Raw genomic sequence first — 16,797 nt, forward strand, 5'->3', positions numbered from 1 at the left:
GAGTAAAACCAAGAACCCCACAGCCTGTACTCTTTGCTCTAATTTCCCGCTCAGTGCTGGTGGAACATGGGCAAAGCACGAGTCCTTAGTCCGCTTCAATCACACTATCATTCCACAATATTAATCCTCCCATATATATTATTAAGAATAAATGACAGCCATCCCAGCTCAACATCCAGGAGGCTGAAGCAGGAAAATTGCTACAAGCTCAAAGCCAGTCAGAGTGATATGGTTACAGCAAACCTGTCTCAAAAACAAAACAAAACAAAAAAGAATATATGACACTATCTGTCAAGGGGTGAGCAAACTTTTTAGTACATTACTCATTACTATTATTACAATTATAATAATGGGATCTCTTTTCATCTTGGGATGTATAGTTTTCTCCTTGGAAATATGTTCACTAATGTGGGAAGGACAGGATTGCCTGGAGTGAGACTTTGATTTCCAAGTCCATAACAAAGCCTAGGGGGATAGCTTTCAAACGGTCAACAACAACTGTTTCTGTGTGGGTTAATTTAAGTTTATTTCTTTTGGTGACTACACTCTGTCAATGAGGATACAGCTCACTCCAAGAGGGAGGAATGAGATCCAACACTTCATAATGATGGAGAAGGGAATTTGGGCTCAGGCCAATGTGTGTTCCCTGATGCATGCTCCTCTGTGTGTTTCTAAGCCCTGTTCTCCTTTTGGCAGGATTTTTCACCCAGATCTCCACCTTGGCTGATGTGCAGGAAAATGTCATGGAATACCTCCATGTGCTCAGCCGACCTAAAGTCATTGACCAGGAGCATGATGTGGTGTGGACAGAAGCATACATCGACAGCACCGTGAGTCTACAGGGACCCTGGGGATGAGGCTGGGTTCACCCTTACGTTTCAGTGCAAGAGTTTTCTTGTGTTCATTCCAGAGACGAGCCATCATATCATTCTCCATTAGTTATGGGCTTTAGCAACACTGTCCCAGATTGTAGATACAATTGATATTGTTCACCTCAGCAAGCAAAAATGACCTGCACCTCTGAAGGTATCAACTGCTTTCCCTTTTTGTTTGTGACTTTCCATATCCCACATATGTTCACATTCCTGCATGAGGAAGTGATGAGAAGCATGATGATGGACTCAGCCTTTGCCATGTGTGAGGCCCAGTCCTAATGATGGATCATTAGGTCTCAGTTGAAGATGCGACTGAAGCCCATTGTGATAACAAATGGGGGCCACCACCGAGGATGCAATTACATTTTCCTCCCATAGACAGGCAAAAAATATGATTACGTGGGATTCTATAAGGGAGGTTTTGTGAATGCTGATCATGGGCTCCTGAAATGTTAGATTCCAATATGTGCTTAGAAGGGGGGGGGGGGGGTTGCCAGTCATCCAGTAATCATCCCACGGCTGTGTTTTTGTGTAATTTCAGGGTGATTTTTCAGAGTGATAATGAATCTGATGGGAGTGGCGTGTTTCATTTATTGATTGTAAATGTTCTCACAGGACTGCTCCGCCGTCAGTTTTGTTGGGATTCACATCACATTAATCACGGCAGCATAGACACAGCTGTGTTCTGTAGTGGTCTTCATGGCTGCCCTGAGCATACTTTCTGCTCTCTGGGCATGCCTGTTCTTGCTGTATTTCTGGCAGCTGCAGGCACACACGGGACAGTAACAACACATGAGAACCAAACTAGGGACACCCTGACACATCCAGGCCACAAAGGCTCCCCCCACCCCAGCCGCCAAGAACACAGTGGGACCTTCAAGACACGGACTGGACCGTAACTCCTGGGTCAGAAGGATGTCTATTCTCAGGAAGTTGCCTGAAGATGAGGGGTGGGGGCTGGGGAACACTTTCTGGTTGCTGGTGACAGTGATCTTTTGTCAGTTTGGGAGTTAGATCCCAGCTCAGTTCTAAACTGTAGAAACAAAATAGCTAGGCCGCCATGTTTAATCTGACACCATGTTGAAAACACTTGTGGTTAAGTGAGGCAGAGAAACCAGGAGCGAAGGAGAAGAGTGTGTCTAGCTGATGCTGAAGTTCAAACTACTCTTTAGTTCATCATACCAACTCTGGACATCCAGGGTGATGGATGGTTTCAATTTCTCAATATAAAAATATAGTAATAGAATCGAAAGTTAAAGCATATGATGCTTAAACTTGGATAGATTAATAGAGCAGAGAGGCCAATAAACAGCCTGTGACCTGTGGGAACTTAGTGTATGACCTCATCTTAGCAGAGCTCGGCCATGATTTCAAAAGATAAAGAACAGTTTAAAAGTTGAGGGACTGACTGACACAATGGCTGGGCAGGTAAAGGCTCTTGCCACCAAACCTGATGACCTCAGTTTGATCCCCAGGACCTACAAGGTAAAAAGAGAACGAATTATCATGGGTTGTCCTCTGACCTCCACGCTTGGCACCATGTCATGTGACCCCATCCTCACTCACAAACATAAACAAATCCATAATGTACTAAAACATTGAAAAATTGAGACTCTTCCAAAATTTCTATAGGAAAAGGAATTAGCAGAGGACATAGGCAAGTCTCCAAAGTAACAAGATGGCTTTTAATGTGGAAAAAAATATACACTTTCACCCATAGTAAGAACAATACCAACTTAAGTGTGATGAGATTCCATTTTGCAACAGCAAGGTGGTAGAAATTAGAAACTTAGCCAGGCACTCTGCTGGTGAGGATGCCAGCAAGGGAGACCTTCCAGAGATCGCTATGGAAACGTAGAGTAGGATGTTCTCTATGGGGGAGGGGTGTTCATTTGCCCTTGGCCCCAGCAGTCATACTTGGAACCATGAAGATACCTCTCCATCAAGACAAAGGCATGTGCAGACCTTTGTTCACTAGAACTTTCCAAATGTTGGAAATTGTCTGACTCCTGAAACATTAAAGATTGATTGTGTGAGCCATGGACTATTGGCAAAAAAAAAGTGAGCGTGATCTCCACTTCTCAGCATAGAGTGTTTATGTCGTAGCAGGAGATGCTGCTAAGAAAAGTGAACAAAATTCAAGAGTGAGTCTTCTAGGGGGTATGCTCTATAGGACAGAAGGCTGAGGGAGAAGTTCCACGTGTGCAAACAGAAGTGTGAAGTCCATCCATGCGTGGAATTGCTTACCTGTAAGAAATGAGAAGGCGGGCTGGGGAGGCCACAGCACATCCCTTTCTGCATAGTTCTGATTTCTGTTTTGTTGTATCTCTGCATGTGTGTATGCTGTTTATGTATGTAGGTGTGTGTGAGTGTGAACGGGTGCAGGTGCATGCATATGAGAGCACACATGTGACAGTGAGAGAACAATCTTTAATCTCAAGTGCAGTCCTGACCTTTCACCTTGTTTGAGTCAGGGTCATTTGTTCTTGCAGTCCTGACCTTTCACCTTGTTTGAGTTGGGGTCATTTGTTCTGGCAGTCCTGACCTTTCACCTTGTTTGAGTCGGGGTCATTTGTTCTGGCAGTCATGACCTTTCACCTTGTTTGAGTCGGGGTCATTTGTTCTTGCCACTGCTTACTCCAGGCTAGTAAGCCTGTAAGAGTCCGGGGATTTTCCTATTTCTGCCTGTCTTACTGTAGAAGTGATTGGGTTACAGATATGCACTACTGAGTCTAGCTTTATGTGGTTTCTAGGAAGCTGAGCTCGGGTCTTTGTACTTGCAGAATGAGTACTTTACCTGTTGAGCTATGTATCTAGCCTAGTTTTGACTTTAAAAATTGTTACATTTAGTGTGTGCATACACGTGTGTGTGTGTGTGTGTGTGTGTGTGTGTGTGTGTGTGTGTGTGTGTGTGTGTGTGTGTGTGTGGTGTGGCAGGGGGTATATGTGCCATATCACATGTGTGGAGGTCAGAGGACAATTTGCAGGAATTGGTCCTTTTCTTACACCATGTGACTCCTGGAGATCCAACTTGGGGCATCAGACTTGGCAACAAGTACCTTTCCCTGCTGAGCCATCTGGCCAGCTCATATTTAAAACAACAACAACAAAAAAAATCAAACCAAGACAACAACACAAAAATCCAACTTATATTACATATATTTATTTGTGAGTGTGTGCGCACATGCATATAGTTTGAGTTTTGAAAACATGTATTCTGTAAATTCAAACATTAAAATTATAACAATAAGAATGGAAGAAAAATGGAGTGCCAACAAGTTAAAAACAAAAACAATTCTATTTTAGTTAAATAGCAAATTTACTCAGTGGGGAAAGAAAGCATAACTAACCTTTTGAATTAATCTTAGACAGTGGTAATATACATTATTAAATTTTTAATGAAATGCTTAGTACTACTTTTAATTCTAAGGAGAATACTAAAAATGAATTTAAATTTACTTAGCATCATTTGTAGTGATAAGCAATTCTTAGTCTATGTTGGGAGGATGTTGGAAGTGAACACATGGAAATACTTCAAGACAAGGCAGGTGGGTTAGACTAGGTCAAAAGCTGCAGAATGCAATTCCAGCTATGTTCACTGAGAGAGGCTAGACTCAGAAGTACTCATACAGCATTAAATCTATCCAGGAGCCAGATCCTCTCCCAGGAAAAAGAACCAGGATTCCTTGGAGAAGTTGCTCATTCCAGGACTAGGGTATGCCCTTTTCTTCTGAATAAAAAAAACATGAACTATTTTATACCAGAAAATAAGGAAATATTAAAAACAATAAGGGTCTCTTGTTGATCAAACCTGGGACAGGTTGAACTCAGAACAATGTATAACAGTGATAGACTATGGCCTGCTGATGAAGCAGCAATCCATGTATTCTTACTGATGATGAACAAACATCAAACAGATAAACTACCTAGGGAAGGGAGTGCAATCCATCATGCCATGCCAAGAAGCAAGGGAGCTGGAGAGTCACCATTCTGCAGCCATGGATGTTTAGGACCTCCCAACTCATTTAGAGCCAACATCGTCAATGGATTGGAAATCCAAGCTGAAAGTCTAATGATGAGAAGGACATTTTTATTGTCTCAAAGTGCTTCTCCAGAGATTCTTTTTAATTAATTGTAAGGAAACAAATCATACCTGAACAGTAGGGCCCCATGACTACTCTCTAGTATACTTGTGTGGAGGGCAAGTCCCAACAACATCTTGAGTGGGTCAGTAAAATTAGCATTACCAATGAGAAGCAGACAGATTCTAAATACCCAAGGAAGAGGACATGGTGCTCATGTTGGTTTCTCTGGCTGGAAACATAACCTGAAGTTCATGGAGACCCCACTGCCACTCGAGGCTTTTCCACATACACAACCCTTGACAGCAGAAGAAAGGCGGGTGACCTAAGGCTTGCCTGGAAAAGCAGTTGCATAAGAAATACCTCTGAAGTTTTACGCTCCATGTGGAATTAATACTCTGTGCCCTAACCACCATGGCTCCTTACTCAGTAAGCTCTATGTGGCAAGATGACAGAGCTACATGTCCCACCTCCACACCCAGGATTTGGTAAGCCCCAAATGACAGCTCAGCATCTTGGCTTCCCTAGCATCTGCTGTGATATATTTGCTAAGTTCCTGAGTAGGAAGTGCTGGGAAGCCTTCTCACCTTGGAGATGTAGAGAGGTCTCTTGGGCCTTTGCTTATGTGGCTGAGTGTTTACCAGCTCTGTGGGCAAGGGAGGGGCTACTGTGACCCCATCAAGTGCCTTTGACCAAGAAACCTCAGTCTTTTCAAATAAGTCCTCTAGGCCTAGATCCCGCAGCTCAAGCACAAACACAAACACACACCCAAACCAAACAACCTCAACATTTATACATCGGGGTCAATATAGGATTTACATTCTGGATTCTTCTGTGGAGTCGGAGTTCTAAGATGATCCCACCAACTTTGGAATCCCCTAAATGTGCAGCTGGAGTTCAGCATGCTTTGACCTCCTCACGGCCAGTAATGATTGACCCTGATTGACTTGAGAGGAGGTCAGTGAAGCTCACCTCTGATTAGTATTGTCTAATATTTTGATGGCTTCAAAATGACTGACACTCTATCCTAACCCATCCATCCAGGACAATCCATTGTCACACTGGCCTTATGTAACTCAGTTTGCAATAATGAGCACTTGCTACTGTGACAGACAATCAACCCCTTCTTGATGTCTCTTAACTCTGGTGGGGTTGTTGACATAAAACTCTTTAATGTATTTACATATGCATAAAATCTATCTTAGGTCTTGAGCTAAGAACTCTGAATGTGGAGTTAAAATGGTAACCTAGGTGCCATACCCGTACACATATAGTCCATATTAGCTCTGCCACCTGGCCAGTTGCCCCTATAAGATGGAAATGAAACCTGCCTTCCAGGTTGACTCTCAGGACTAAATACCTTTGCAGGATGGGACTGTTAACCTATCCTCTCTTCTGTCCTGACTTCTCCTTCACTTCCTGCCTTCTCTTCATTCATCCTTTCTTCTCCATCTCAGCATCACCACATAGCTGTGTTAGTTTCCCATGGCCAGGTAACAAATAACCATGCATTTAACTGCTTTAAACAGTGCAGAGCATGGTCTTGAGATTCCTGTGGGTGATCATCTTCTCTGGAGCACACAAGGCCACCGTTAACTAGGAGTTGTGCTGTGGCTCTCATCTATAGCACAGAGTTCTTTCCTAGGATGGAGCAGATGGTCAGGTTTTGGGCAGAATTCCATTGCTTGCAGTTGTAGGACTGAGGTCTCATTTTCTTACCATTTGGAGACCATACTCAGAGGCCACCTGCAATTCCTTCTCACAGTACTGCTATAGTCACGTGAACTACCATGGGTCCAGACCAGCACAATTTATCTTTCTGTGCTCAACTTCTCCTTAATGGCTTCTCCCATTACGTTAGGTTCACCAGGCTAGCTTCCCTTTCATTAATTCAGCCAATTTTTTGATAATTTGATTGTGGGAGTAACATTCCTTCCTGCCCATTCTCAAGGGCAAAGGATTTTACAGGGATGTACTTGATGGGAGCAGAAGTCCTAGGAACCAGTGCCTACCACGTCAGCTTCTCCATCTCTGTGCTCTGGGTTGAGAAGAGACGATAACACCAGGCGGAAATCCAGCCATGTCTTATCCTACAAACTCCCAGACCAGGGGGGCTGTGTCCATTCTTCTACAATCTTTCAGTTGTCCATGGACTTCCAGCAGCCTGATTGCTTTCGTTATGCTGTGATGTGAAAGGATTTTTTCACCCTTTGGAAGCAGAAAACCCTTGACCCTATTGATTTACATCATTTCCACCAAGTCCACAGGAAGTTGGCACTTGTTAATTGTCTGGTAAATCAGAACACTTGATCCCTTAAGTTTACTTACTAGGACCTTACATCTTCTTTCTCCTTAATTACCTGATTTAGCTGTTAAGGTGAAAGGAATTCCTGTCTGCTTGACTCACTAGGCACTGTAACCGAACACCCAGCACTAACAGATGCAGTTATATAATGGACAACAGTTGACAGAACGGTTCACAGCAGCCTCTGAGTGTAGCTCTTGCTTTTTCATTCATTACACATTGACTCATGATGTCCTAAGTCTGGGCAAGTTCTAGGAAATGCTGAACTATGAGCAGAGCTTGAGTTTGGATTCCTGCACTTGGGGCCACAGGTTGCATTTACCAAGCCTGGCTCTAGTATCAGAATGACAAGGCTCTTTCTATGACTCATTCTCCTGGCTTCTTGCTGCCAGTCTGATTAAATATTCTATGTCTGCCCTAGCTGCTCTATTCAATTTGCTTTCCTGGTGAAGACCAAATAAATGAATGAATGTTAACAACATTAATTATGTTTAATATAATAAGATCTCATGTATTAATTGGCAAAACAGCAAACACCAGAATTCTGGAATTCACAGGCTTCTCGTCTGAACACGAGTCATGCAGAGCCATTATCTTGGAGGTGCAGAGCGAAAAATCATTACGAGCGGAATTTGTTCCATTTTGTAAGCAAATCACTTGCATTTTGCAGTTGGGTCTTAATCAGCTCAGGAAAGCTACCCAACTTGCCATGTAGGGCAGAAGCAGCATCAAACCTAGGAAGCATCCACACTCTGATAAACCTCTCCAGGGGAGTTTGCACAGATCTTGGTGATACACAGAAGGGAAGCAAAGAAATCTTTCAAAAACAGTGGGAATGTGACCATTTAAAATAATGAGAATTCATTACCCAGCCCTCCCGTCCCTCCCGTTTGCTGGCAATGCAATTCAGTAGGCAATCTGCAGGAACTTCAAACCTATTTACTTGCATTGGCAAATTGGTCCTGTATCCCTCCTCCTCACCCCCCCACTAAGTCCAACTTGGAGAAAATGCTTTGGGTTTGATATATTGCACATTTGTTTCAGCTTCCCATCTAGGAATGGCACCTCGGCCATTGAGGAGTCATCTGGGTGATTGCTTTAAGCTACAACTTCTTACTGCCTAAGAGCAATTACTCAGGGGCGTCAAAGCCATCGTAAGGAAGTTGTTGGAGGTTGGAAATGGAATTTACAGTATTTTCCCAAGACACCACTGCATATCAAAGAAGTTGCAATCATTGGGACAGAGAGACGTAAGGAGAAACATAAACCGTCCTGCTGGGTTGTGGAACAGAGTCTGCCATCTGCATTACTTGGCATGGAGGAAGCTGATTACGTTGGGACCTCTATTTCATAGCAGATGGGTTCATTAAATTTAATAGCCTCCAGAGCCTTTAGAAACCGTGTTAAAAACATGTGGAGCATGCTGTGACACTTCACTTCTGGCCCCACAGTCATTATAACTCTGGCACAGACTATAAATATTATAGTACTTTATTTCCATCAAAACAGATTACTATTATAATTATTATTTTTTTGCAGTAGATGCTAATGTGTGTTCCTGATTTAGGGAACCATTTATAGCCACCCAAATATTTTCCTCTTCTACTTGGTACTAGATTTCTCTTTTAAATCCTTTTTATTGTTATTGCTGTTGGGATTTTATTTATCTTTCAGAGCCTAGTTTATTTTTTTCTTTGGAGTTGGTGTTATAAGATTATTATAAGACTATCAATCACTGGTATAAATTTAACTTCAGAAAAGATATAAACTCTATATGAATGCTAGTCAATACCAGAGAGGCGTAGAGCTGAAAATGAAAGCACCTTTCAGGCTTGAGGTGTTTATTGCTGTTGAAGAGTCTGTGGTTCCAAGACATGCACCTGTTGATAGTGACAGGCCAGCCTCTGTCCTCCAACATGCAGAAATGGACAAAAACAGCAAGCCCTGGTTACCCTGTGTCTTACTTAGATTTTTAGTGCTATAAGAAGACACAATGGCCATGGCAACTCTTAAAAAAGAAAACATTTAATTGAGGTGGATCACTCACAGTTTCAGAGGCTCAGTCTGTTATCATCATGGTGGGACATGGCAGCATGCCGGCAGACATGGTGCTGGAGAAGGAGCTAAGAGTTCTACATCTTGCCAAGCAGTGGTGGCACATGCCTTTAATCCCAGCACTCAGGAGGGAGAGGCAGGCGTATCTCTGTGAGTTCGAGGCCAGCCTGGGCTACAGAGAGAGTTCTAGGAAAGGCTCCAAAGCTACACAGAGAAATTCTGTCTCAAAACAAACAAAAACCAAAAAAAAAAAAAAAAAAAAAAGAGTCCTACATCTTGCAAGCAACAGAAAATAGTCTGTATCACACTGAGTGAAGCTTGAGGAAAAGAGACCTCAAAGCCCTCCCCCAGAACTACACATTTCCTCCAGCAAGACCACACCTACTTCAACAAGGCCACACTACCTAATTGAGATTATGGTGGCCAATTACATTCAAACCACCACATTCCACTCCCTGGCCCCCATAAGCTTGTAACTATTTCATAATGCAAAATGCATTTAGTTCAACTTCAGAAGTCCCCATAATCTATTATAGTCTCAATAATGTTTAAAAGTCCAAAAATTCAAAGTCTCTTCTGAGATTCATGCAATCTTTTAACTTTAATCCCATATAAAATCAAAATCAAAAAGCAGATCACATACTTCCAACATATAATGGCACAGGATATACATTGCTGTTCCAAAATGTAGGGAAGGGAGCACAGTGAGGAAATACTGGACCAAAGCAAGACTGAAAACCAGCTGAACAGACTCAAAACTCTGCATCTCCATGTCTGATATCAAAACACTCTTCAGATCTCCAACTCCTTTCATCTCTGTTAACTGCAACACACTTCTTCCTCTTGAGCTAGTTCCATTCCATTAGTAGCTCTCCTCAGCAGGAGACAACAACTCTGGCATCTCCAGCATCATGGGGTCTCCAAGGCAACCCAGGCTTCAGTTTCATAGCTTCATGCATTGGCCTCTTTAGGCCTCCATTCAGGGACACCCCTGACACGTGCTTGGCCTCAAAGGCTTTCCTTAGGCATAGAGACAAATTCCATAACCCATTTCTTCTATCCTTAACTCTAAAGCCAGAACCATGTGGCCAAAGCTGCCAAGTTCTACTGCTTGCTGGGGCTAGAACATGGCCCCTTTTTTGATTACATCTTCACTAGCTTTCTGTTTTCCTCACTGTCTAAGCTTAGCTCTTCTGAAACTGGGTCTGTAGACCAGGCTTGCCTCAAACTCAGAGATCTGCCATCCTCTGCCGTCCCAGTGCTTAGATTAAAGGAGTGCACGGCTCTAAGCTTTTCTTTAATTCCTTTTCACAAGTTGGAAACTTAGCTGGGTGGGATTCTGTCCTGGGGTCACCACTCCCTTTATTTCATTTCCTAATCTCTTTATCTCCTTGAATACAGCATTTAGCTCCATTCCACTTGCTGATTCTCCTTTTCCCCTCCAATATTTTCCTTGCTTAGCTTGCTCTTTTTCATTATATATCTTCATTAGAGTTAACACTAATAACCACACAACAGAGTCTATACTAGGGTGTTTTGATATTTTTTTCTGCCAAGAGAATTAATCCAAAACTTTTTACTTTAGCCTCAGGCAAACTTTGTGGACAAGGGCAAAAGACAACACATTTCTTCACCAGAATATCATAAGAATGATCTCTAGACAACATACTAAAATTCTTCTCCTCTGAAACCTCTTGAGCCAGTGTCCAACAGTTCAAATCATTACCAGCACCATTGTCTTCCATGTTCCTACTAGTATGGCCCATTAGGCAGTGCTTAAAGCATTCCCCTGCTTTTATAACCCTAAGTACCAAAGTCCAAATTCCTGTAAACAAAAGCATGGTTAGGCCTTTCACAGCAATACCCTAGTCCCCGGTATCAACTTCTGTCTTAGGATTTTTATTGCTGTAAAGAAACACCATGACCATGCTGGGTGGTGGTGGCGCACGCCTTTAATCCCAGCACTCGGGAGGCAGAGGCAGGTGGATCTCTTTGAGTTCGAGACCAGCCTGGTCTACAGAGCGAGATCCAGGAAAGGTGCAAAGCTACACAGAGAAACCCTGTCTCGAAAAACCAAGAAAAAAAAAAAAAAAAGAAACACCATGACCACAGCAACTCTTATAAATTGGGGTGGCTCACTTACAGTTCAGAGGTTCAATCTGTTATCATCATGGCAGGATATGGCGGCCTGCAGGCAGACATGGTGCTGGAGAAGTAGCTAAGAGTTCTACATCTTGATCCATAGGAAATGGTCTGTATCACACTGAGTGAAACTTGAGCAAAAGAGACCTCAAAGCCCCACCCCCCCACAGCAACACACTTCCTCCAACAAGACCACACCTACTTCAACAAGGCCATACTTCCTAATAGTGCCACTCCCTGTGAGATTATGGGGGCCAATTTCATTTCAAACAACCACACCCTGCAGCATGGAGTTGTTTAGCACTTTGATGCCAAATGTCAATTTCTAACTCAAGTAGCATTGAAAATGTTGGTTCTTAGAACCATGCTGTCTTTGCAGTTCTCTCCTGAAGTATGACTAGTTTCAGAGATCAGTCTTATTATTATTTTGATTGTTTTTGACTCCTTTTGCCTCAGTTCCTGTACTGACTCCTGGTTCTGACAGTGATAGCTTCTACTAGCCACTGACTTTCATTATCCCCATAGCCCTTTCTCTTCCAGCGTCTACATCAACTTATACACAGGTCTATTTGATTCATTTCTCCACACCAGGGTGAGATGGCAATACTAATGGATGGCCTGAATATCACAGAGTAGGAAGAAATCAGTCCCAAAAGATATTTGGGATATGAAGGAGGGCTGAGAAGTGTTAGAGTCGGGCAGAAGAATTTGTCTCTAGAAGCCCCAAACAATCCATTCCCAAATCATTATTTTATCAGTGTGGTGTTCATCATGATACCACATTTTAAGCAGTGGATACCATTATCTACTCGGCTGTTTCCATGAACTCTTTATTTATAGAACACATGAGTGCAGAACTACTGTGATTGATTTTGGGGTTTTGGGAACATGGAGACCCCATCTCTAAGCTACCTTCAGAATGGCAAGAGAGACTCTGAAGCACTGTTTTGCACTGTCTTGGCGCTGCAGAGCACAAGTGGTGTTTTAAGTGATTGTGTGTCCCCCTCTGATAATGGCAGTTGAATTCTCTGCTTCATTTTTAAAAGATTTATTTACTTACTTATTTTTTCATATTTATGAGTGTTTGGCTACCACTTGTGTGTACCTGGTGCCCATGGTAGTCAGAAGAGGGGGTCATATCCCTTGGAACTGGACTCACAGACAGTTGCAAGCTGGGAATTGAACCAGGTCTTTTGCAAGAGCATCAGTACTCTTAACCATTGAGCCATCCCCACAGCTCCTAAACTATACAATGTATGCTTGTACTTACAAGGTATTAGATGGATTCCCTTAGGAAATATGACTATGGAAAATATATCTGTCTGTAGATGTAATTCTGAACGGTTTTATTAAATAAGAAGCACAGAGCCAAATGCAGAGTTAAAAGCCCAAGAGGTCAGAGCAGCAGCCAAGAACTAAGACCAAGACTGCCTTCTTACGCCTCGCTGTCACTGTTGTCCTTCCCCTCAGAAAGTGACCTACTTCCTGTGTGTCTGTCTTTTTATTGGCTTTCTGTTCTGCCTTCTCATTGGTTGTAAACCCAACCACATGACCTCCTCGTCACTGCCCATCTATACAGACCTCCAGGTCTCTATGGTTGATATTGAGATTAAAGGCATGTGTCTCCATGCTGGTGGTATCCTTGAACACACAGAGATCTACCTGTCATGTGATCAGGATTAAGGGCATGTGCTACCACTGCCAGACTTCTGCTAAATGGCTTGCTATTAGCTCCTGAGCCAGTCCTGATGGGATGAACTCCACACACCAGAGGCAACAGAGATTTACTCAGAAATGTCAACCCAGCAACACAAATACCAAATTCATGTCTATAGTGTTTGAACCAGGAGAACATATAAAGCCAGGGCTTGGAGATCAGGTTTTATCAGATTGACAGGGAGAGAAGGAGAAGTGATCTGGAGACAGAAATACAGCAAAGACCTGAGGGAGAAAACACAGGGACAGAACAGCTCCAGACATAGCCAGCAGAGAGGTTGTTGTCTTGATAGTTTCCTGTCCAGAGTGGGTCTAATCCTTAAGGCAGTGCTCCTAATTAACAATAAATCTCACATTCTACGAATCCTGAAATCTACAGCCAATGCTTCTGAGAGATGATACAAACACAGAGTTGACTTTTGATTGTCTCTAGTAATCAAGAAAAATATTTAATAACTTTACCTATTTGGCTTTCTAGTAGAGACAGACATGGTGATATTTTATTTGTGCTGAAATGTGATTTTATTTGTATGTTAATGAATAAAGTTGCCTGGGGGTCGAGACCCTGTTGTAGAAAAAGATCATCCAGGTTTGTGGATAAAGATTCTTTCACAGAGAGATGTGAATGGGAGCAAATGCCCGGGATCTGAATGCCTTGGCATGTCTAAACACCAGAGCTTCCATCCAAACTAGAGCAAGTCACGGCCCAACTAGGTTCTGTGTGATTCCAACCCACATGAGCATATCTGCTTTCCTCGCTTGCTTCTCTTTATCCCTACTGTCCTGAGTGCTGTGTGCCAGCACACATTTGTGTCCTTCTGTAATGTCAGAATTTACTGAATAAGGTTACAAGGTTGAGTAAGTTTGATGACAGCAATTTGTCATAGACCCTGCATACCTTGTGGCTTGGCTGAGATGGAGCATGGTCTTTTCTTCCAAGATTATTTACTGACATTAACACTCATTCCTCACAGGATACAGTAGCACACCCTCCCTCCCTCTCTCCCTATGTCCCTCTATTACTCCCCTCCCTCCGTGTGTGTGTGTGTGTGTGTGTGTGTGTGTGTGTGTGTGTGTGTGTGTGTGTGTATGTGTGTGTGTTATAGAATAGATGCAAGTTGAAGTGGCTGGAGCAGAGTACCAGAGTTCCAAGGGTTCAGAGGTAAACCAAGAAAAAGCCCAGATAGAAGAGTGCAATGGAGTTAGGTCTGAGAGCAAGACTGCAGAGTCCAAGGTGAAAGGCTGATCCAGGTGGGCGCAGAAAGTGGGTCTGGGGCAGGAAAGGTAGGTCATGGCCAAGTCTACACAGGCCCACAGGAGGACAGGCAGGCAGTTGAGTAGTCTGTGTCAATGAGGTAACTAATCTATATTGGGGTGTCCTAGGTTCTTGAGGCATACAGCAGGTATCAGATGTGTGGAGCCATCATACCACAGTATCAGGTGTCCATCACTTTATGAGGGACTTACACTGATTTGTCCATCTAGTGTGTTCAGTAAGTTCTTGTGTCTAGTTTTCCTGACATGATTTTAAGACTCCTGTATATCCCCATGTTTTGGTCTCTCTAACAAGCTTATAGTGTGACCTCTTTCTATTCCTGGGGATAATTTGTCTATCAATCTGCCCTAGATGGGTGGCACCTCACAGATAGTGCAGTTTCTTGGTCCAGTCCAGAGCTACACTTCTCCTTCTCCCCCAGAATGGACTCAAAAGCTGCTTGTAAAACAGTTTCCTAGGGCAATGCACAGCCTGAAAAACCACTCTTTTATACAATATAAAGTAACTTAGAGTATAGCTGGACCTAATCACTTTTCCTAACAGGTGTCCCCCCCAATTCTCTCCTTGCTTCCAGATGTCCTGGCTATTCCCTTCCCCTACATACTGTCGCTGTTGTATGGGTGGTAGAAGCCTCTCACCCTTGCACTCTCTGAGGATTTAGGGAAATATTTTCAGAAACCACAGCACAAACTGTACTGCTAGTTCCCCATCATGGCTCAGAAATTTGGGTGAATTATCTTCTCAGAATAGATTCGCATGCTCTGACATGGGTTAGACTAAAATGAACACATTCCTCCTATTACCAGCTTGAAGAACAATTAAAATAATCCCAGAGAATCAGCCTGTGGTTTGCTATCAGCTGCCAGCTTCATGTCTCTTGTGGTCTCTAGGATTTTCTCTATGTGAATAATTTAATTCTCTTATTCTTTGTCTGTAAGAATTGATTCGGCAATGATAAATGTGATGCCCCGTAAGACTGTGGCTCAGAGACTCCACAGATAAGAGTCTGTCACCTCTCTTGGGCTCATGACCTATTTACGGTCTGGGAAACCCCCTGCTTTGTGTTTTCTTGCCTTCGTGGTCTTTCAGATCCAGCATGCGAACAATATGGCAATCGGAGGCGCCTTCCAATGTTAACCTTATTCTGCTGGTGATGTGCGCTCCTGTCAGCAGTCCAAGCCAAACAGGATGCTCAGTGCCAGCTCCCTGGGGAAAATTCTTTCCTCCTTTAGAGCAAGGAAAAGATGAGCAGAGACAGTCGTTAATTCAAGCAAACGGGAACATGTTTTCAAATCAATTTCTATTATTTGTAATCAAAGCTGCTGGAACATCAACTTCTTTTCAGGGCATTGGGAATAATTACTGAACACACTTGCCATTGATTTCTACTCCAAAGGGATCAAACACAAGATGGCCCAAGATGAAGTCAGCGGGGAGAACTCACTGCACAGTTTGGTTCTCTCTCAGGTGGCCAGTTGCTAAGCTGCACTTGCCTTTGGGAAAGGCAGGTTCATATGTACCTCCTGTTGGTGGATTTCCCATAGTATCCCAAGTAAAGTACTTGTGGACAGCACTGCCCTTGTACCTTATAGGATGGGACCATCAAGAGACCTAATTAGAAGACCATTTCTGTCTACCTCTTAAAAAGATGTCACTAAGCTGCTGCACCTGAGCTGTTTTTAATTCCAAGTAATAAATTAGAGACTTTAAAGTACAGTAGGATGATCATGGCTCAGATTTTAGGCGAGCCTAAAGCCCGTGTTTCAGGTGCCTGTAGTAGCTCACTCCAGCCTGATCTTTAGCACAACCCTTCTCCTTTGGACCCTACTTCCCACCCCTGTCCTGCTCACAGCCATAGGGATCTTAAGAGCCAACCCCGGTGCTCTCTCTGACCTAGACCATTGCACATGCCGTTCTTTCTTCAGGAAGCAGCCTTCCTCTCCCCTTACCTGGACCCCATGTACCTGTCCCGTGTTTTCAGTTTCGTGATCCTCTGCTCCCATGACCTCCTCTCCCAGACTATGGTCTACAGTACAATGCTCATCATTTCTTTCAGGCATCTGGAAACTTTCAAGAACTCCTACTGTCCCAGAAAGTCTACATGTGTTTAGGCTTCTTGAGGAGAAAGATGATGTCTGGCTCCTTGCATTGTGCTCAGTGAAGAGCCGTGGGTGTGTGCATCCCCAGGGGCCTGTGAATCTCACGGACTGGAGCTTTACAAGCTGGAACACATCTGGAAATATCCTGTTAGTAAGAATAGCAATATTCCCAGCACTACCTTGAGCGTGTCACTCATTGCTCAAGGCCATCTTTGTAATACGTGAGATCAATAGGTTCAGCTTCCCA

At 43.3% G+C, this 16,797-nt stretch overlaps 1 protein-coding gene across 2 annotated transcripts in view; it reads left to right on the forward strand.

Annotated features, from left to right (window-relative positions):
- Positions 1-16,797, forward strand: part of Cacna2d3 (calcium voltage-gated channel auxiliary subunit alpha2delta 3) — an 844,638-nt gene that overhangs the window by 570,060 nt on the left and 257,781 nt on the right. For both annotated transcript variants that reach the window (XM_052733778.1, XM_052733779.1), the window contains exon 13: positions 697-830. In XM_052733778.1, the coding sequence (XP_052589738.1) occupies positions 697-830 (134 nt within the window). The remainder of the gene's footprint in view (positions 1-696; positions 831-16,797) is intronic.

The sequence above is a fragment of the Peromyscus californicus genome, unplaced genomic scaffold, assembly GCF_007827085.1.
Source record: "Peromyscus californicus insignis strain IS unplaced genomic scaffold, ASM782708v3 Scaffold_12__1_contigs__length_115047231, whole genome shotgun sequence".
Classification (NCBI taxonomy): Eukaryota; Metazoa; Chordata; class Mammalia; order Rodentia; family Cricetidae; genus Peromyscus; species Peromyscus californicus.